This window comes from Mastacembelus armatus, chromosome 1, assembly GCF_900324485.2.
Source record: "Mastacembelus armatus chromosome 1, fMasArm1.2, whole genome shotgun sequence".
NCBI classification, from domain to species: Eukaryota; Metazoa; Chordata; class Actinopteri; order Synbranchiformes; family Mastacembelidae; genus Mastacembelus; species Mastacembelus armatus.
In genome coordinates, this window is record NC_046633.1 from 10,373,144 (window position 1) to 10,394,738 (window position 21,595).

The 21,595-nt window shown below is 42.9% G+C and overlaps 1 protein-coding gene across 3 annotated transcripts; it reads right to left on the reverse strand.

Annotated features, from left to right (window-relative positions):
• Positions 1-998: 998 nt before the first annotated feature.
• On the reverse strand, positions 999-20,284 carry fam184b (family with sequence similarity 184 member B). Of its 3 annotated transcripts, none has more exons than XM_026303070.1 (18): positions 19,693-20,284; positions 14,740-14,940; positions 12,375-13,049; positions 11,608-11,743; positions 11,028-11,179; positions 10,330-10,875; positions 9,808-9,915; positions 9,403-9,701; positions 8,493-8,643; positions 7,124-7,243; positions 6,689-6,821; positions 6,244-6,374; positions 5,792-5,907; positions 5,161-5,517; positions 4,942-5,068; positions 4,297-4,404; positions 2,561-2,952; positions 999-1,639 (listed from the first exon to the last, which is right to left on the reverse strand). In XM_026303070.1, exons 1-18 carry the CDS (start codon positions 19,840-19,842, stop codon positions 1,567-1,569), a joined length of 3,975 nt encoding a protein of 1,324 aa, XP_026158855.1. In that variant the 5' UTR covers positions 19,843-20,284; the 3' UTR covers positions 999-1,566. The 3 variants fall into 3 exon arrangements, with proteins under 3 accessions (XP_026158855.1, XP_026158854.1, XP_026158853.1); XM_026303069.1 differs by having other exon boundaries at positions 4,942-5,056; positions 14,752-14,940; positions 19,693-19,931; XM_026303068.1 differs by having other exon boundaries at positions 14,752-14,940; positions 19,693-19,931.
• Positions 20,285-21,595: the final 1,311 nt, after the last annotated feature.

The following is a 21,595-nucleotide window of genomic DNA, read 5'->3' on the forward strand; positions in this document are numbered from 1 at the left end:
TGACCCCAATTCCGAAATGTTTGGACGCTGTGTAAAATCTACATAAAAACAGAATGCAATGATTTTTAAATCTAAACTCATTCTATTCACAGTGGAACATAACAAACATATCAAATGTTTAAACTGAGAAAATGTACCATTGTAAGAAAAAAAATAAGGTAATTTTGAAATTGATGGGAGCAACACATCTCAAAAAAGTTGAGACAGGGGCCACAAAAAACTGGAAAAATAAGTGGTACTAACAATGAAGACCTGAAAGAACTAATTAGGTTAATTGGCAACAGGTCAGTAACATGAGGTATATAAAGAGCATCTTAGAGAGTAAAGATGCACAGAGGTTCACCAATCTGAAAATCTACATCTACAAATTGTTGAACATAATGATCCTTAGTGTAAAGTTTTAAGTATATCATCACCTACAGTACCTAATATCAAAAGATTCAGAGAATCTGGGCAAATCTCTGTGCAAGACACAAGGCTAAAATACAATACTGGATGCCTGTGATCTTCAGGCCCTCAGGTGGCACTGCATTAAAAACAGGCATGATTCTGTGGACATCAATGCGTGGGCTCAGGAATACTTCCAAAATTCACCGTCTTTGAACACAATTTGCTGTGCCATCCAAAAATGCAAGGTAAAGCTCTTGCATCCAAAGATGAAGCCATATATGAACATGATCCAGAAAACCCAGGTCATATAACAAGTTCTGTGGCAAAGAGAAAAAAATGTTCTGTGGTCAGATTAATCAAAATTTGACACTGTTTTTGGCAACCATGGGCACCACATCCTCCAGACTAAGGAGGGGGGACCTTTCAGCTTGTTATCAGCACTCAGTTCTAACATCTGCCTCTCTGATGGCATGGGGGTGCATTAGTGTCTATGGAATTGGGAGTTGCATCAATGACAACAGTATGGCTTGATAGTAGAAGAGTCCGGGTGCTAGACTGGCCTGCCTGCAGTCCAGACTTTTTTTCTTTTTTTTAGGCTCGCTGGTCTCTCTCCCCATTATATAAAACTCACTTACAAAAACAAAATATTTTATTCAATTTGTTCATTAAGATTATTGTACATTTTTGCATTGAGACAAGCTTCATTTTGGTATGGTGAGTCATGTGTTTGTCATGTGTGTCCCTTTAGATGAGGATCTTGATTGAATATGTTGAATGCTTCCATACTCAAAGAGACACTTGGTTGTAGAGTTTAAGAAATGTACATTTGCCTGGAATAACCATGTGATGAGATCAGAGCAAAGATTGCATTAAAAAAAAAGGAAGACTGCTTTAAAAAAAAACAAACAAATAAACAAACATACGGAGAGATTCCAAACTATACAAACAAGATCCGACAGGCCTGTTTTGAGAAGAGGTCAGGCATGTGTTTGAGAAGCACTTTTTGGTTGAGCTTATAGGCAATGTTCAAGACGACCTTGCTGGTGATGAGCCCATATGTCTGGTAATGTCTTTTTTTGTTTTTTTTTTTGTGGGTGTGTGGGGAGCAAACAGATGTGTAAAAACAACAAAACGTATGATGACTTGCCGATACTGTGTGTGTTCATGTGTTTGTGCTCAGAAGGAGAAGTATTTGGTGAACCACTCCTGCTTCAGCCCCTCTGTCCCCCTCGGGTCTAGATATGAGCCCCTGAAAAACACAGGACACACACACATTACCGTTAATATTATGTTAAAGTTCAGAGCTCTTTGTTTATTACACACATAGTGAGATGCTGCCTCACAGACATAAAAAAGGAAAATGGGAAAGCCGCATACTCGTAACTCTTAACTCATTTATTTCAGCTTATAAAGATTGATGTTCCAGCAAACTCCCTTATTCAGGATGCAGGTAAAATCACTTTACTTTGCGTTTCAACAACATTTCCCTGCAGTCAGCCCTGACAAAGGACATGATGACATGTTTCTGAAGAGGGTAATAAATATTTATTTCGGGGATCAGGGTATAAACTGTATAGGATGCCGCAGTTTGGAGCCTGGTAGTGTGAAGACGTACAGAAATTGTGAGGGAAATGAACTGGAATAATGATTTCTACATTCCTAAACTAAGTGCAGCAGGACGACCAAGCAACATCTGCTCGGTAAAAGTTTCAGCTAGAGCTGGCTGCAGATCACATCAAAACAAGAAACTTGACATTGGTTTTTCATATGGGGTCCATTAGAAGTGAATGGCAATTGGAGAAACTATTAAAAGAATGGAAGTGTGTGTACCTGTCACCTGCCATTTATTTTGTTAATTTAGGCCTTCTCGTTTGAAATATGTTTTACTCAATGGAGCATTATGTGTTTGGATATTGATTTGTATTCAGTGGATTTTTTCCTTAAATATAAATTTTTTTCTTGTGGGACTTTTATCCTGCATTTTTCAGATTTGTGCTTGTCAGATTCTTAATTAGATGGACATGTTTTAGATTTCAGGGTGACAGGAGTTGCAGAAGGCATGAACAAAGAATTTTTTAAGTAGAAATAAATGCCTTGGAGTTATGAGTGTGTGGCCTCCCGTTCCCTTCTTTTCATATTTGCAACATCTCAGATATTAAAATGTCCTTACCTGGCTGACTGGGCCTGCAGGTGTGCATGTGGCTCCTGGCAGGAGGGGGACACGTATCGGATACCCGTGGGCGGTGAAGGGCAAACAGGAAGTGGGGCAGTGGGTGCTGGGGTGGGAGGGATGCAGGAGGTCCGGGATCTGGTGGCGCGAGAGAGGGAAGGGGAGGAATGTTGGCCAAGGGAGAGGGAAGTGTGCTTGTGTGGAAGAGAGGAGGTGGAGTAGTGGGGGGATGTCTGAGGGTGGGAGGTGGACTGGTGAGGCAGGGTCGAGGAGGAGTGCTGATGGATGGAGGTGGAGGAAGACGAAGAAGAGTGGGGTAGGAAGATGCTCCTGTCGTAAGCAGTGGCGCTGTGGATGCTGGTGACACGAGGAGGTGACTCCACACGCTTCCTCTGTCAGAAAAACACATTAATGAACCACAGTGTCGCACATGTTCCTTCAACTCACATACCTTCCATTCCTGGAGCCCAAAATACTTATAAGTCTACCAAACAGTATTTCAATAACCACAGTGTGTATTTTAATAGTCACAAATAATCATTTCTGTTTGGTTGAGGTGTGCTAAATAACCAGTGCCTGGCTATTTTTAGAAAACTACTGAACCTTCTTTTTAAAGCTTGACCTCACGAACAACAAAGTGGCTTGAAGCTAAGTACAAAAGCCAGAGTGGGAAATTTGGAACGTTTTTTTCATTTTGGTCCGACAGTTTGCAGTTGATGCTGTATTTTGTGGGGTTGTGTTTTTGAAAAACCAGCCTTATTACCTTTGAGGACTTAATATATTTCATAAATATATGGTGCAGATATACTGACAAGTCTTGGTTTGCACCCACTGGAACAAAAGTGATCATCTGCCCAAAATCCTTATACAATGTATATTTTGCACTAATACACCTACTGCATGCTGTAAAATGTCTGTAGATACCTTTTTGTGCAGCAGCAGCTTTGTTCAGATTAAATTCCTACCAGTTCCAGTGTTCTTCCAGAGTGACGGTATTAAAACCACTATAGGAACAGTTGTAAATGCTCTTTCAGCATAATCATCCATAGCTCAATATGTTTAAAAAACCTTTTATGCCAAAACAAGGTTAAATACATCATCTTATGCTGTGCTGACCCACCAGAGAAGTGGATTTTGTTAAGGAGGGTGATGTGTTTTAAGTGTTTAACAATCATCTTTCAAGATTTGAGTGAAGTATTATATTTAATGTTCTAAATAGCACACACTTAAAAACTATGCTAAGATTTATCATCCCAGCTCATCCATAACTGACACCAACATTAATGTAGGCAAATTAATTCACAGTGGATGCCACACTCAGTTGCAGACTCAAATTATACTTTGGAATGTGTGTGTAATTACGTTTGCTATGAAAAGTTTTAATACCTGCAGATTATACAGTCTATCTGCATATGAAGTCTTTCATCCAAACAAAGAAACTTCATTTTACCTTAAGACTATTATCCAAAATAAAAAAAAAAAATATGGTATATGGTTCGCCAGACTAGGATTCTCCAAATCTTTACTGGCTACACAGGTTATCATTTAAAAAAAATGTTTACACAAGCCTGTATCTTTACTGTAGTGTGATGGACACAGACCGGGTGCAGCTTGCACATTTTACTGCCTCACGCTACAGAAACAGAAGTTGGGCTCAGCCCAGTGAGCACTTCTGGCTGGCAGGAGGCTCTTTTCGATGAATACATTATGTGCATGAGCCAAGCAGACAAACTCACCCTCATGGTTGGCGTGACGCTCCCGGGGCGGGACTTGTTGTCACGAAGCCTGAGGGTGCCGTTGTCCCCGGCAACAGGAGGGTGGAGCTGCAGCTGATGCCTCTCTTCCTGGAGGGAACGAGGATGATGGAAGGACTTTCATTGGCCTTATTCACAGTTGGTGTTGCTGTATTAAGAGTTGTGTCTGGAGGGTACGCTTGTTTGCTAAGCTTCCTCATGCCGCACAGATGGCAGACAGAGCACTCTGGCAGAGGAGGCTTTAAAAAAAATACAATTTTCTCCTACGCATATATGACCAAAGATGATTAGTGAAGACACAGTTCCAATTTGATTTGGTTTTAGTGGTTAAAGTAATTACATTTTATGCCTTCGCCCTCGCAGCCATTAACTTTTGATTGCACTGTTAATTGGCTCCAGGAATGACTAAAATCATTTCTGTCAGGTAACTGCAATATGTCAAGGTCAGGGTTGTTCTCTAATTTTCCTACTGTAATCAAATCCAAAGACAAAAACAACATGTTAGTCCATCACCCAAAACTTTCAAGCTTTAAGTACCTGTCAGTAGTTTTGTGTTGGCGTCATGACATTTGTTCATAATAAGAAAACACTGAATCATGAGAATCATCTAAAGATGTGTGTTCTCACCACTAATCGTTTAATGAGCTGGTCTCTCTCCGTCAGTCTCTCCTGGAGTCTCCCCAACTGCAAGTCATCGCATCGAGGCTCCCTCCTCCTGCACTGGTCCTCCCGCTCACGCAATCTGCAGTTAAATCATATACACAAACACAACTTTTTCTCATGTACATGTAACTGATGTTTACTCGCTGCTGGAACAAATGCCAAATGTGTATGCCCTCTACTCACTCGTTCTCCAAGGCCACGATTCGAGCCTGCAAATGCGTCTGGGCGTTGCTGTATTCAGAGACCAAACTCTGCATCTCCCTCTTGTGCTCCCTCCTGATCTCCTCCACCTCCTCTCTCCTCTTCTCCTCCTCCCGCTCCTTCCTCTTCTCATCGTCCACCTCCACCTCTTTTATGTCCTCTTCTTTCCTCTCCTCCCAGTGTTTCTGTGACTCCTCCAGTTTCTCCATCTCCACCCTCAGTTTCTCCACTTCCTCCTTCAGACGTTGTGCTTCTTCTTCCAGCTGAGCATCTCTCTTTTTCCTCAGTTCTGCACTTGTCTCCTCTTTCTCTCTAGATCCTGGATTTTCCTGTATTGATCTGGGAAGGGAGAGTATATACAGAAGAATGGAAATAACTGCACTGGCCTTTTTAATACTTTAATAAACAATAGAGCCAGTTTGCATTTAGTCTTCTGGGTAAGACATTAGGGATCCTGTAAGTGGCTGAATCATCACTGATGGAAATATCTCTGCACCACCTTATCACCAGCTTATTTCTGTCTACTGCAGTGGCTCTAGTTTTTACAAAGACCAGTAAAGATCAAAACGCAGTGATCAATATTTTTTTTAAGGGTATGTATATATTTCCTTACTTTTCCTTTAATTGCTTCTTTAGTGCTGCATTCTCTCTCTGCAGTTCCAGGATGGTACAGCGACTCTCGTCGAGCTGTCGCTCAAACACCTGATACTGGTTCTGCTGCTTCAAATCCTTCACACACACACACGCACACACACACACGTAAAAACTTAATACACATCATCAATATCTGCGTTAAGTAGTCAATTTTTTTATACTGGCTAATGTTGCTGCACATGCAGGCATACTGTGGTGCTTTAATGTGGCATCAAACTACTGTGTGTGCACATACTGTACAGTACATAGGTATTTGTCATTCACATGGTCATAACACACAGGCAAAGAGACTGAGATGTATGTTCACATTTGTGACCCTGTAAGTGTGTGCACATCCCAGTGGGACTAATATGCAACACCATGTTACAGTGTGTGTGTGTGTGTGTGTGTGTGTGTGCGTGTGTGTGTCACCTGCTGCAGAGCCATCATCTGTGTGTGTGCCTGTAGTTGAGCCTGTAGGTCTTCTATCTGCTGCATGTGTCTCTGGGTCATCTGTCTGCTCCACTCTGTGTGCTGCTGGGTCAACTCTGCACGCTGCTTATCTAATATCACACACACAAACACAAAACCCACATACAGAAAACAAAATCAATTTGGCCCACTGTTACAGGTACCCTTCTACTGTTGCTATGGTGAAGCGTATCCATGGCAATAGCAACTTCACTGTTGAATTTATAATCTCTGCGTGTATATTGCTGTGTGTGTGTGTGTGTGTGTGTGCATGTGTATGTGTGTGTGTTTGTAGCTGCCTTTGTCCATGTAGCTACATATGTGTTGTGTAGAGCGTATTACTGTCTGTGTGCGCTTATGCTAATTCTCATGAGTATTTATGTGTACGTGGGCATGTGTGTGTTACCTAGCTCCAGGTGGTGCAGTGTCTGTAGTCTGTTCCTCTCAGACAGCAGTTCTTCTTTCGCCTGTCTCTCTAATGCCTGCAGAGCCAGGGCGTGATTGTGTCTCTCCTCTCCTAAAGACTGGGTTTGGGGCTCCTCCACATTAACACACATTTTTGTTTTGTTTTTTTTTCTTTTCATAAGAGCTGTATTCTTTAAGACCACAAAAACCTTTCTTTGCATTACAGATATACTGTATTTAACAGTGTATATGTTACATACTTCAATGCACACACCCAGAATGACATTATGTTGCCTCTTCACTGCAGTGCTATGATCAAAGCTGCTAAATTATTCATCACAGAGAAAACCTATGAAGGACAGTACATATGGTTTTTGTGCGTTTCTCTTGTGCACGCTTGTGTGCATTTGGTGCATGTGCATGTGCGTGCATGTACCTGCAGCAGCTCCCTCAGTTTCTTGTTTATCTCCTTGGTATCTTGGACCTCCTTTCTAAGCTTGTCAATTTCGGGGTTGACATGGCAATCGTCAGACTGGCCCGCGTTCTTTTTCTCCGCCTGCATTGGCGAGAAATTGTGAGTGTTGGCTCTGTGTGGCGTCACGTAATCCTGAGATGATGAATTTGCAGCAGGCGGAAAGTGGAAATGTTTCTTTTGTTTTAGAATTTGCAGACTCAAACTGATCTCTTAAATAAAAAAATAAAACCCCACTTCATGCACTCAAAACAGGCTTAGAGAACTCATTAAAAGTGTACTCCAGCGATTAAGTTCTGCATTTCTATAAGGGGGGCACACAAGAGACCAATTAAAGAAAAAAAGAATTATTAAAATGCAAGATGTAAGTTAGGCTGAAATGAAAGATTTTGTTCTGCATATCGGTTTGAACATGGTTTATTCTGCCATTCCCTTCCTCCCCTGTTTGTAGCACAGGCTGTCTGTTAAAAATGTCTCCAAAACAAAGCCAAGATATCATCAAGGTTATTTTCTCAGTCTTGGCAAAGCCTCTCCAGAGCTGCAGAAAAAAATGATACAACTGTTTTCACGAGCTGAATAGTACTCGGTGGAATCGGTGGAAGCTAACAATAATTATAATCATAATATGTCATAATCCAAATGAAATATGATGCACTGAATGTCATTTGGATGTCAGCAGAATGTCTCTCTCAGTGTCTCTCCTCTTCAACGTGTATTGTCTTGAGAATGATCACAAGGATGAGAACTAAATGTGAGTGAATTGTTCAGATCATTTTTCAAGCACAAAAGCCAAATATTTGCCCATTTAAGCTACTTCGATGTGAAGGTTTGCAGTTTTTTTCCATCATATATGAGAGGAAAGTAAATGTCTGGGAACTGGACTGTTAGTTGGACAAAATGAAACATTTTGAAAATATAATCTTGGGCTAGGAACAATCAAATATAACATAGATGTTGCTATTAATCAAGAAAATAAGACCAAATGGTGATGAAAACAATAACTAGGTACAGTCTAAACAATAAAATCAGATTCGTCAAATGTGTAGTTTTAAATGGTTTCACTTAGTTTTAAATGGAGAATCTTGATTGGCTGCTGGCCTACCCTGCTGGTTTTCTGTACTATTTAGGAGCTAACTGAACGAAGCTTGATTCAGTGCCTGATTAGACTTCAACATCAGATCTCAAATCACTGCCCACGTCTCAGATGTTTTCAGGAATTATAAACAGAATATGAATAATGAAGTAAAAGCAAAATGGATAATTACATTTCTAGTATAAAAAAAATCAGCATGGCAGTAAGAACTGAGACTGAGGATCTCAGAGAAAGACTCACCTGTGACTGCAGCTCGGTCAGCTGACTCTGCAGCTCAGATATCTGTGTCTGCAGCTCCTGTTCTCGGTTCTGCCATCTCTGTTCGCTCTCAGCGACGGCAGCGTTCATTTCTATCCTGAACTCTGCTCTGAGACGATCTTCACACTCTGCCCTGGGGGTATGCGTCAGGAAAAAAAAGTGAGACAGAGATAACCATGCATGCAAAATTACTATTTATTGAACATTTTTTAATTGAGTTTCATGGCTAGCGGACAGCTTGTGCATTGTTGCACCCTGGTTATTTAACACCTCCCCTAACCCTGATTTCATAAATGCTCACGTACGTGCACAACCTTTTCTTTTTTTTTTTTTTATGAAGAGATTAAGGATTCGGTGGTTGTATTTCTGGTGAAGAACCTGAATACCTTAGCCGTGTTTTTCATTAAAATGTACCTTTTTATATAATATCATATATAACAACATCAGGATGAAACGTACGGTTGTTTGAAAAATACATTATTTCTGTCATATTCACTGTCTGTATATAATGTAAAAGAAGCTGCTGGATATGTAGAAGACTAATTTGTCTGAAGACCATTAAGGCTAATGTTTATTTGGACTGTGATGTTGATTTAATTTTTATTAATGTACTGATGCTGCTCAATGCTTCACATATTTTGATTGCTGTAATACATTTTTTAGCATGATTTGTTCTAGTAAAATACATTTTTGTCGTTATACTTAATTCAAATTGAACAGAACTGAGCTGAAGAGAGGAAAAAATGCAATACAGGCTGATGTGAGAGTTCCTCTTCAACTTTGATCTTCCCAAGTGATCATTTAAGAGGAGGTCAGGGGAGATTACACGCAGAGTCAAGATTTTGTAATGTAAGCCTAAGTGGTTCTGGCAGGTGTGTGTTTAATCTGCTACCTGATCCGGTCCTCAGTGTGCCGCTGGCTCTGCTCTAGAAGACTTCTCTCCGTGTTCAGTCGGCTCTGTTCCAGGACTTTCTCCTCCAGCCGATGTTTGTCAGCTCTCAGGGAGGCTATCTCTCTCTGCTGCCTGTCCCGCTGCCTCTCTGCCTCCTCCTGAGTCCGAGCCAGTCGACCACGAGTCTGACGAAGCTCTTCTTCCAGGCGGGAGCACTGTGGTCCACACGAGGCTGCAGCTTCAGGTGCCACCTTTTCTTTTCTCTCTTGCTGTTGGATCACTGACTCCAGCCTGCAGATCTGAGAGCACAGAAAGATTTAAACTTCATTTACAAGTATTAGAATCAATACTACAAATAGCTTCATCTGCTGTTTGAGCTGGAAAAAGTGTAATCTGACATCTGACCTCATTGTTAGCATCTTTCAGTTTTGCTCTCAGCTCCTCTCTTTCCTTCTCCAGGCCGCTGCGTAGCTCCTCACCAGTCCTCCTCTCCTCTTCCAAACGTGCACACACCTTCCAAGGACATTCATCATCTTCAACACTTATTACATTGACAATTTATTTTCTTTTTAGCACTTTAACCCAACCGTACTCCAATCTTCTCATTACTAAACCTAATTAATAATTAGTCACAATGAAGCGCACATTGTATGAAGGCTCAGAGGGCAGGCAATTATGTGACAAAATCTTTTTATATTTCCACATTTACACTGAGAGCTAAAAAAAAAAAAAAAAAAAATCATTAATCATGCTCCGTTAGACCAGCGGTTCCCAGTGTGAAAATTAGCTCTAACCCCCAGTAGGTCCCAGGATGATTATCAGGTATTATTATTTATTACTTATGTGATTTTTCTGACCTATGCCTCAGTGTTACTACTTCTAGTAATGGTTACTACTGCCCTCTGTGATGTGCAGACAGATGCTGACCTCTTGGTTGGTCTTCCTCTCTGAGCTCAGAGCTTCTTGGACACTGTGTAGTTCAGCTGCATGTCTCCTCATCACCTCCTCTATCGCCTTCCGCACCTGCTCCTTCAGCCGCCTCCTGTCCTCCTCAGCTTTCTCCACCAACCTCTTTTTCTCCTCTTCCAGCTTCTGCTGCACATTAGCTCTCTCTGCCTCAACCTGTTCAATGTTCTTGTCCAACTGGGAACGAACACGAACCCTCTCGACGTCCAACTCCTTTCGCAGCCGGTCCACCTCTTCCTCCTTTTCTCTCCTCAGGTGCTCTTTGACCTTTTCCACCTCTTTGCGCAGCACTTCCTTCTCCTCCTCCCTCTCCCTGCACAGTCTCTTTCTGTCCTTCTCAAACTTATTCTTTTCTTGTTCCCTCTCTTTCTGTATGTTTTCTCTCTCTTTTTCTAGCTCCTTCTGCAGTTTGTCCCTCTCGTCATCTGCATGCTTTTGGATGCGACGCAACTCTTCTGTCTGGGCTCTCACCATCTCTGAACGCAAAGTGGACAGGGCCTCAGCATGCTATGAACACACATACACAACAACAATCAGTGCATGGTAACCATATCTACATATACATGTGTAGCACACTTGCAGTTTTGTCTGCAGTGCATTTATTTATTTCTTGCGTGAGTGTGTGTGTGTGTGTGTGTGTGTGTGTGTGTGTGTGTTACCTGGCGTATCTGTCGGGCATGGTCATTATTCCGGCCGCTGCTCTGTAGCTCCAGCTCTCTGTTCCTGCTCTGCAGACGGCTCACCTGGCTCCTCAGTTCCTCCACTTCGGCACACACACACACTTCACAGCCTCCACGGTTCAGCAGCTCCTCTAGCACACACACACACACACACACACACACACACACACACAACACACACCAAGTAAACACCAACAGACCTCCAAACGAGCACATGCACATGCATGAGCATATATCGCTGCACGTATTGACTATACACATTAGAAGTAGAATGGGCCAATACTCAATGAGAAAGGGCCTGAAACAAGAAACATTCTCATGCATAAATAACATTCAGGGTATTTTGCTGGCTGGATATGATGACACTTTGATGAAACTGTTTGCCTTTGTGGGGAATGAATAATGTGCGTTTGTTGCATTTTCACAGTATATTAAAATAGCATGAGGCGAAAACGTAATTAACACAGAGTCAGAATGAATAATGGAAATGTGCTGAGCTTTCTTCAGTAAACAGGTAAGAAAAGAGGTGGACAGACAGACACAGACTGTGACAGGCTACCTGCTCTGCTCTGCAGCTCGTCCTCCTGCAGCAGCAGCCTCTCCTTGGCGACCGCCAGCTCCTCCTCCGCCCGTTTAGCCACACCCTCTGCCTCGGACACCCTCCTCCGATCCAGCTCCAGCTCCTCTTCCAGGTCCTGGAGATAGTCACACAGGCCGGAGGGAATTTGGTGCGAGGGCACGAAAGGAGGGCAATGCAGATGTGCATTGTGGGTTGACAAAAAGCATACGGGAATAGAAGAAAAAAGAGACAAATGAGTACGAGAGAGAGAAGCCGAGAGCTAATTTAACACAGATAAAGAGGAAGCAGAGAAACAAAAACAGAGAGACAGGGTGCACAGAAGGAAAAAAAAATGGGGGGATGAAATGTGGTGAGTCAGGGAGCTATCTTGCCCAGCTGTGAGCCCTTAATGGTCTGCTGTGAGGGCTTATGTCAGCTCTATGCCAGCTCTCGTAGGGTTTCCTAATGGTCTTGCGAGAGGTGGTAATGGTGGTGGTGCAGCGAATCTATCCTGCTCAAACTACTCATTAGCAGATAGCTGGCAGTGGGGATAGCACTCAGGGAGAGCAGCCTGTGGTTAGAGAAGCAAAGATCTCCCCTCTCCCCTGCTCCCACCTCACGCCCTCCTTTCCTATCAGCATGATCATTAGCTGGGTGCCTCAGAGACAGGGGGCTACAACATTTCAATTTCCTTTTACCTCCCCTTCCGTAGCACTGCAAGCTGGTTTTAGAGCGAGAGAAAACATTATGAGTGAGGTTGTGTATACCTGTATTCGCTCTTGCAGTTTAACTGTGTTTCTCTTGCTTTCAGACAGCCTCTCCAGGTGACTTTCCACCTCTGCCTCAGCCCTCTTCACTCTTTCTCTGAGAGCGCTGTGCATTCCTTTCTTCTCCTCCTCTTCCCTCTCCTCCCACCTCCGCCGCTCCTCTCTCCATTCTGCCTCCATCTTTTTCCTCATTTCCTCTTTCTCCTCATTTAGAGCCTTCATCTTTTTCTCCCAGTTCTCCCGTTCGTCTTTGACCGCCTGGCACTTCTCCTCCTCCGCTCGAGCCCTCTCCTCCGTCAGTGCCTGCACCTCCTCTGAGAGTGCTTTTACTCTTTCCATGCCCTCACGGTCCTCTAATTGTCTCTCCTGCTCCTCTTTCTTTTTCTCCTCATCTTCTCTCTGTCTCTCCTCCTCTTTTCTCTTCTTCTCCTCATCAGCACCTTTCTGCAGCTCCTCGCATTTAGCACCCAGCATCTGTATCTGCTCCCCTGCCTGCTCCAGTTCTTTGCTCAACCTCAGGGTCTCCTCCTGAGCAGCACTGATCTGCACCTTGGCCTCCTGGAGTTCTTCCTCTGCAGCCTGCAGCCTCTCCTCAAACTCTTTTCTCAGCTCTGCCTCAGTTTCACGCTCCCTCTCCTCCGCCTGGATGCGAAAGCACTCAAAGTCTGCCTGCACCTGAAGGCACAGAGGATGACATGTCAATAACTCTACCTACATATAAACTGTGGTTAATAAATCTATATCTCTGTTACTGTGAAAATAATCTGTTAAAATGCTCATTTCTTTCAAAAATACCCAAAATAACATGATGTTCGCTCAAACACAACATTGACTCAAATAAATGCACAAATAAATGAATGTTTTCTTCAACTGAACACGATAAAATCCCACAGATCATACTGCAATCATCCTGGACCTTTCCATCTTAAAGGTGTGGTACTGACCACTGGAGTGGACCGTGTGTATACAAACATTTGAAAAAGCCTAAACTGTTGCCATAAAGGCCAATTAGCTGCAGCGTTCTGTCCAAACAACACTCAGTGTGCAGCAAAACATCATTAGCAGCCTGCACTGCTGAGATCAGGCAGGCCAAAGCCATAAACCCCCTTTTTCAGAATTCTCAACCTTTATTCAGCCTGTTACAGTCAGGATGCATGTAAGTGATGATTGTCCTGAAAATTAAAGACAAAGAGGAGACTTTTTAGTTTGTTTGTAATCTCTCAATGACTTCCATGGTTTCCTAGAAGGTAATTACAGGAAAAATAATTTCTTCGCGAGAGAAGCCACATTTAAACTTAATCCGATGGTTATTCGATATTCAGCCATTATTGGAAACTTCCTTCTTCTTATATTTTGCATTGTTTCCTGCTGACAAAGTTCACTTTTCAGCTGATCTGGTCAACACTGACTCTTCTCAAAGTTTCATTACCAATGACTTGTAACTACCAAACTACATAGTTACAACACGTTTACTGTAAATTATTACCAAAGTCATTAGAAATCACAACCCATTAAATAAAGCAACTCTGACACTTCTATTAAAAAAAAAATCTATCGCTTTCTTTATCTGAACATCTTTGAGTGCATTACTGTGCTAATACCACTGTCACCTATATTTATATTATATAATAATCTCACAATGATTCTCCAGACTATGATTAAAATGTTGACTGGAAATATGGTCTGTTGAGATATGATTTTAACAGATGTGATAATAAGAAACAATAGGTTTTATGGCCACAGCAGCAGACTATGTTAAAGAATAGTTTTATGTTTGTAAATTATCATGGAATTTGCATTAATTACACTGTTCCACTGATAATATATTCTTGCTACTATTAATGTATTAATCTTGTGCGTTACGCTGCACCGCACTAGGACTGTGTTCGCTCACCAAAAATACAAAACCAATTAGACCACACTTGTCTGCACACTGTTTGCTGCTTGCTGTGTTACAGCTGTTAAAGGGCTATTTGTATATTTGCTGATAGGTGCTTACGGTTGTCTTTTTGTGATCTACCCTTATGTTGGTTCACTAATCTACCTGCTTTGAATTTGCAGAAAATAATATAACCTTAACATCTGTGTACATTTTTTTCTCTCTCTTTTCCTTCCACATAGCAGCTGAGAACCTACATATTTATGATGTTGGATTGTGGTGCACAATGTGTAAATTAGGGATAAAGGGAAGAAAGAATGGGTAAAGAAAATGAAGTAGGTTGACTGTTGTAGGTCACATTAGGGGCGGGTTTGATTTGTTGCTCCCACTGGGAGTTTACACATTAAATTGCAGCAACATGCTCTTAAATGAGGTCAGCTCATCTCATGACTGGGAGGTAAGAGCGCACCTAAAGGAAGAACTCACACATGCACACACCTGGGCTCCAACTCTATGCTGCTCGTCCAGAGATTCCTGCAGCTCCAGGAGGCGTGTCCTCAACACTGACCCCTCCCCTTCATGACACGTCTCCATCAAGATGCGGTGCAGCTCCTCGTGGTGGGTGTGGCTCAAGGCCTGCAGGGCAGCCTCCTGCTCCTCATTCTTCATGTTGAGAGAATAAATCACCTGGAGAGCGTCAATAACAGACAACAAAAGACTCAGTGTTTGTTTACATTTCTGCCTTAAAGATCTGACTGTGTTTGCCATCTCTTTCAGAAATAGCTCATGTTGTTTTTTTGCAACAAAAAAGGAACAATCACCACCACTGCCTTTGACTGACACTGCACATCTCACACTGATGTGCCCCCTACAGTCTGTGTGCCTGCCAGCAATTATAGATAATGATGTTTTGATGTTCAGCATTGTGCTTTTGGTTCAGCCTGTCATGCCTTAGCATAACTGCTATGGCTTTATACGGCCATTCTGAGTTTTCTTCATGATTATTTTCCCAGTTGTTGAAAAGTTGGATTTCTTATTTTCATGTGGCATTTTGCCCAGTTTTGGATCAAATGCAGAATAAATTAAAGCTAAAACAGCAAGTCATTATTAGTTTAATGTTGAAATAATTAATTTCAGTCAGAGTAATACAATTTTCTCCTTTGATTTAAAATAAATACAATTATGAACTGAAATGATATGACCTCTAAGCACATATTCATGTGCATTTTGATTTATTTTTTATTCAGTTTTCCTTTTCTTTCTTATGCGACAAGATTTGTAACGTGTGCATGTTATTGTTCAGTGATTGCTTTCAACTCAATAGTTCATCCCAGTGCTGCTTTCTTGGCCAAGACTTACACAGAATAAAATCTTAGCTTCTTTTTTGCTGATCTGGTTACAGTTAACATTCATTATGATTGGGCTGTTTGCTAATACATCTGAGGTACTGCACATCACAAACTGCAGGAAAACCGACACCAATAGTTCACATACACAGACTTTATGGAGCCAATTTTGAGCTGGTAGTGTTATAACAAACACTTGACTGACACTGGCTGATGTGGAAACACAATAATCCCCAAACACAAATATTAGAGGGTAAACAGCAGCACTGTCAAACTGTGAGTGTCTACTGTAACAAACTGGGTCCAGGCATTGCAGCTTAAAGCTTTCTCCTACCTGCCAGCATGTGGGAAGTTTCTCCCTCGTTCCCTATTTAGACAGTGACTAACACATGAAACATGGCCTGGATCACCCCACTATTCACTTTACCCTCTACACGATGCCTACGGTGTCATCATCTGCTCCTACTGACCCTGACGTCTCACTTACCCACTTCCAAAAGTGTGCGTGTGTGTGTGTGTCTGCACGAGCATCAGTCTCAGTGTATACAGGGGACACATGGGCTCATATTTTACCCAGTCGCCTCTCTGTCTGCAGTTTATGGCAGACATGGGTGTGTGCGTGTGTGTGTCACCACCTCTCTCTAGTACACACACTTGCGTGGCATCAACACAGTCATTTCCCATTAATCAACAATGTATTTCTTAGAACCCAACTCATATTGTTGATGTATGTGACATCTCTCCGAATCCTAATCAGAAACCCAGCTCCTTCCTACCTGTCAGTCAAACAATTACAGTAAAATATGTCACAGAGGGGTTCGCAACCTGGCCTTTCTGTGTGGAGTTTACATGTTCTCCCCGTGCTTGCGTGGGTTTACTCCGGGTACTCCGGTTTCCTCCCACAGTCCAAAAACTTGCATGTTAGGTTGACTGGTGACTCTAAATTGCCCGTAGGAGTGAGTGTGAGTGTGTGAGGTTGTCTGTCTTTGTGTGTCTCTATGTGGCCCTGTGATGGACTGGTGACCTGTCCAGGGTGTACCCCTGCCTTTCACCTGAGAGAGAGCTGGGATAGGCTCCAGAAGATCCCCGTGACCCTGGCTCTCAGGAAAAAGCGGGTATAGAAGATGAATGGATGGATGGATGTCACAGAGGCTATTCTGTCACATCATAGTGCATGAACTTTAGCTCACAAACTATGAGTTGTGACTCAGAGGAATGGAGGGGGACTCTGAATCAAGGGCAGGCTCTTGGTGGATTGTGTGTGTGTGCTGTCCTTGGCTGTCTGGTTTGAAAGAGCAAGGAGCAGAGAAAGAAAAGACAGCAGGACAGAGGATGATTTCTTTCTTGTTAAGATCCAAACATGTGGTTCCCAGGCCTGGAAGCTGAGATTCCCTAAGGTGCTACAATATGCACTATATAGCACAAATCTCATCCTGCAACTATGGGCATTATTAGTGCTGCTATAACAGCTTCCACTCTTGTAAAGAGGTGTTCAACAAGATTTTGGACCCTGGCCACAGGACAGCACTCTTTGCCAAAAGTCGCATAGCTGTTTCTTTGTTTCTGCACCATTTACAGTGATGAAAAAGTATTGGACATTATAGTGAATAGCCTACAACCTTTTCACAATACAGATTTCAGTGTAATAACAATTAGGATTAAAGATGGTGTTACACATTGATTGAACTTTTTGGGGTGTACATTCTTAAGATGCTTGACATGGCACCCTGGTCAGAAACAGGCGAGAACCTCTTGCTACAGTCTTGTCTCCAGATCCTCATATTGATCCTGCAAGTTGATAATGTTATTCATGTAACCTCACAAGCCAGTGCCCGTGCTTATTGACAATAACTTCATAGTCAGCAAAGCATGAAATTACTATTCTGTCTACAGCGTAAAGGCGATTTTATTCGAGGGTGTTGAAAGAGGAGTGAAGTGTTGAGTGAATGCTTGGTGCACAGTGGAGAGGTTAGACATGGAGAAACACAACCATGCACACACACAGACACACACACTTTTCTCTTACATCAGCCCTCCCTCCCACACATACAGCAACACATACCTCCACACATATCAAAGAGTGTACTGGGTGTGCTGGATTACAAAGCAGTGTGACAGTGTAAGCTAGATAAGCACAGGAAATGGCACAGGCAGAATTAGAGCTGCCCATCAAAAGTGTGGGTATACATAGACACTTCAATATGCCACTGTTGATCTCTGTGAGTCATGAAAAGGTACCACTTATCTCTCTGGATTCATGACCCCATGTGCACGTCTGCTCATACATGAGCGTGAACATTCACAACAGCTGGCCTGACACGGTCAGCTCTCGCTTTCTTCCCATTGGCCTGTTCAGCCATGTAAATACACTCCAACATGCTACTGGTTTATCTTTAGCGGTGTCCATTCAACCAGCAGGGCAGACCACTCTCACTGGCAGAGAGAGAGAGTCAGGGAAGGGGGGATGGGAGCTGTGTAAGTCAAGGAGAAGTGCGGAGGGGTGAGTGGAAGAGAGAGGAACGAGGATCAGGCAGACGTCAGGAAGTGTGTTGAGTACAAGTGCATGTGTGTGTGTGTGTGTGTGTGTGTGCCAGCCTCCATTTTCACACACAGAGAAAGAAGGGGTTATTAAATATATAAGGTTACAACAGCTGACCCATTTCCCACTTCCTCTCCACTATACACCCCTCCCCAAAACACTCAAATAAACCATGTGCCACATGCTGAGAATCCCTAATCCCAGAGAAAACGCTTACCCCAAATATCAGATTTTATTATTCTTATATTTTCTCAGCGGTCCTGGTTTCAGATTTATAAACTGGGGTCATCAAAGAGCTAAAGAGACTTGGCGGGGCTTGCATAAAGTTTCAAGAGAGATAAACAAGTTCAAGCTTCTACAGAGGACTATTAGGGGCATGAGAGGTTAGAAGGACTAGGGCCAGACGTCCTTAACAAGCACAGACACAAGTGCTGACCCTTCATCTGTGTCATCTTCATTTGTGTGTGCCTGTGTGTCAGGACGCATGAGGAGGAGGCCTTCTGAACAATACACACAAATGAATCCGAAGGATGCATTTGCATTGCACATCTGTTCCTGCATACACACACACACACACACACACACACACACACACCTAAGGGCTACACAGAGGTGAACCCATAAGGGAGGATGGGAACTGCACAGTCATCAGTAATTGTCATAGCTCAACAAGCAATGGGTCATGCCCTGCCTCTGTAAGCATTATTGTGAAGCAGAGAGAGAGAGAGAATTCCCATATAACAGTGCTTACTGTATGAAAAGCATAGCAGATACAGCTACTGCTGCTGAAGCTATCAAGCATCCCTGATAAGCATGCAGGCACAGGAAGGAATACCCACATCCTGATACTGTATGTTGGTACTAATAAGTAAGATAGTTATCATTTATAATACAACATTAGAAATATCAACCATTTACTGGAGGCAGCTTTTCTTCAGTGCAGGCTTTTAATGCTTTTCTCTGCTTCAAATCACTGATAGCTGATACCTTTTTTTTTTTTTTTTTGACCATTGGCCAGACAAAGAAATGTGGTTTTGGGCTCTGGCATCTGAGCAAAAATTTGCTGTGAGATTGTGCAGTTTTGTTCTTTCCTGATATTTTTTTGACCTGTAAACTCTAAATTGATGCATGATAGATAAGCCTCAAATGAAGTGACAATTAAACCAAATTGGTTTGACTCAAATTATTGAAGATCTGCAGCCAAGATCCCCCAGCCCCCCAATGATCACTATTTCTGTCATTATTCCAACAGATAATGATGATTTGTAACATTGTGCCTTTCCAGCCTATGATGTTGTTTAAGCCCATATCACTTGTTATCCCTGCTACATTTTATTTCTCTATTTTGCTATTCTTCTCTTAGGATTTTTCTTTTTTGTTTCATGTGGATCAGTTTCTCCAGTGTACCGGAGGGTAATTGCAGGTTGCTTTCTCTAAAGCCTAATAATGTGTAGGTGCGGTGTGAGGCAGCCATCGGATCATCCAATCAGCCTGACAGATCCAGTGACAGCGCGTCCGGCGAGCGCCTCTCTCGGTGTCACCGGCAGGTCTTACCTTGGTGAGCTGAGCGATCTTCTTGCACATCTTGCTGTGCATCTGATAATCATACAGCTCCTGCTCGATGTTCGGGAAGTCTGCCGCAGTCCCGTTAACAGCGGAGCCCGGCCCGGGGGGCTGTGCAGCCTTACCGGCGCCTGAAGCCATAATGAACCCACCCCCCTTCTTCCCTCCCCACAAGGGAACTTCCCGGACCGGTGGATAGTCAGAAATGATCCTGCCGCCTCTCGGGTGAAATTTGCCACCAAAATCGTGTCAACTTTTTACTCGTGCATCTCATTCCTCCGTCGGTAGACCCCCTCCCGTGAACAGCAGCTCGAGCAATTGGCTGGAAAACATTTGGTAGTAGATCGGCGGGGCTCTCCTCGTGCGTTCCGGTTGTTGCCCCCCTCGCCCGCTGTCCGCCCGGTGATCGCGGAGGTCACACGCTGGAAGTCCATCGGGGACGCGCTCGCGCCAACCGACCCTTCCCTGCTGTCAACAGATTTTTTTTTTTCTCTCTTATCCGGAGAGGGAGCGCTCGGGGATGAAGGCGTACAGTCCAACCACCTGTCTCGCGGCAGGGGCGGAGAGGGGCGTGTGGATCCTACGGAACATTACCGGAGACAGCTCGAGAAGCGCACTGCTGCAGTGCTGCCCCGCCCCTACCGGCGCTGCTGTATCGGTGCCGATCACAGAGTGGGGGGAAGGAGGGGGGGTCTCTGGGGGTCTCGGTCGTGTGACTTTACTCCATCAGTCAGACAACGCACAGGGAGCGCTTTCATTAACTTCATGCTACCCAGTTTATTTATTCCATTTAAAGGCAGATCATTCATTTTAAAAGCACATCATGTACGAGCCTACTACTTGTACTCAATGGTTGACAAAAAATGTCTCATGAAATAAACACATTTGTGTCCTTTATGCATAGATTATCCCTTTTTCTACAGCCCTACAGCAAGGCTACATGGTAGAGTTTAATGTGCAAAGCTTAAGAACACAATGAATGTATACACTAGTGACTAAAATTGATTTCCTAACTTTAATAGCAGAAATTTTGTGTTTCGGTTCCACAAATTTAAAATAAAAGCACAAAACTAAGAATGTCAAAAGCTCAGATCAGCAGACTCTGAGACATCCTGACTTTTAGCCCACAGTAAGTTAAAAAATGCATAACTACATTTATAATAATAAAAAAAAGGCCAAAGAATCTCGGTGACATTGTCACATGAGAAGGATCAACTGGAGCAATAGAAAGACCTACCTGGTTTCACAAGGTGATGGTTACTCTTAATGTGAAAAACTGGTGTTGTGCTCCTTTGACTGTATCACAGGCCCCTGCTGACCCTGTTCATTCACCATCTCACCTCCAATTTCCCCTTAAGTGCTGTGCACAAAGTAGATTATGCATGGATGTTACTGAAAGCTATTTTTGACAATAACGTCCAACAAGCCAAGCTGGTTGAAAGTATAAAAGTGGGTAGGCTATGGGCTTTTCTCACTCTCTATTTTTTCATTATTCGCACAAACTGCTCCCATCAGTTTTCATATACAGTATCCATCCAAGTGTAACACCATGTATGTCTTCAAGGAGTGTGTGTAGATTCATTGCAAAGGAACCCTGGGCAGTTGCCTATTTTGAGCAGCTGATGGTCAAGGCTTTCCCACAACCAGATGCATGTGGTCACATATACAGGATGACCTCAAGTGTCCAGTGGGATAATGGTTACCTAGGTCAATGTATATTTAATGCAGCAATTCAGACTGGCCCATGTGTTATATAACATTTAACATTAATAAGAAATGATAGTTTGATGATTTCTATGACATGGAAAGCATAAGCAGTTTATCTCTTCCAGAAAGCATTTGGGTGTCAAAGTGAGATTGCCTACTATTTTCTCTGTACAGAAGCTCTGAGGCT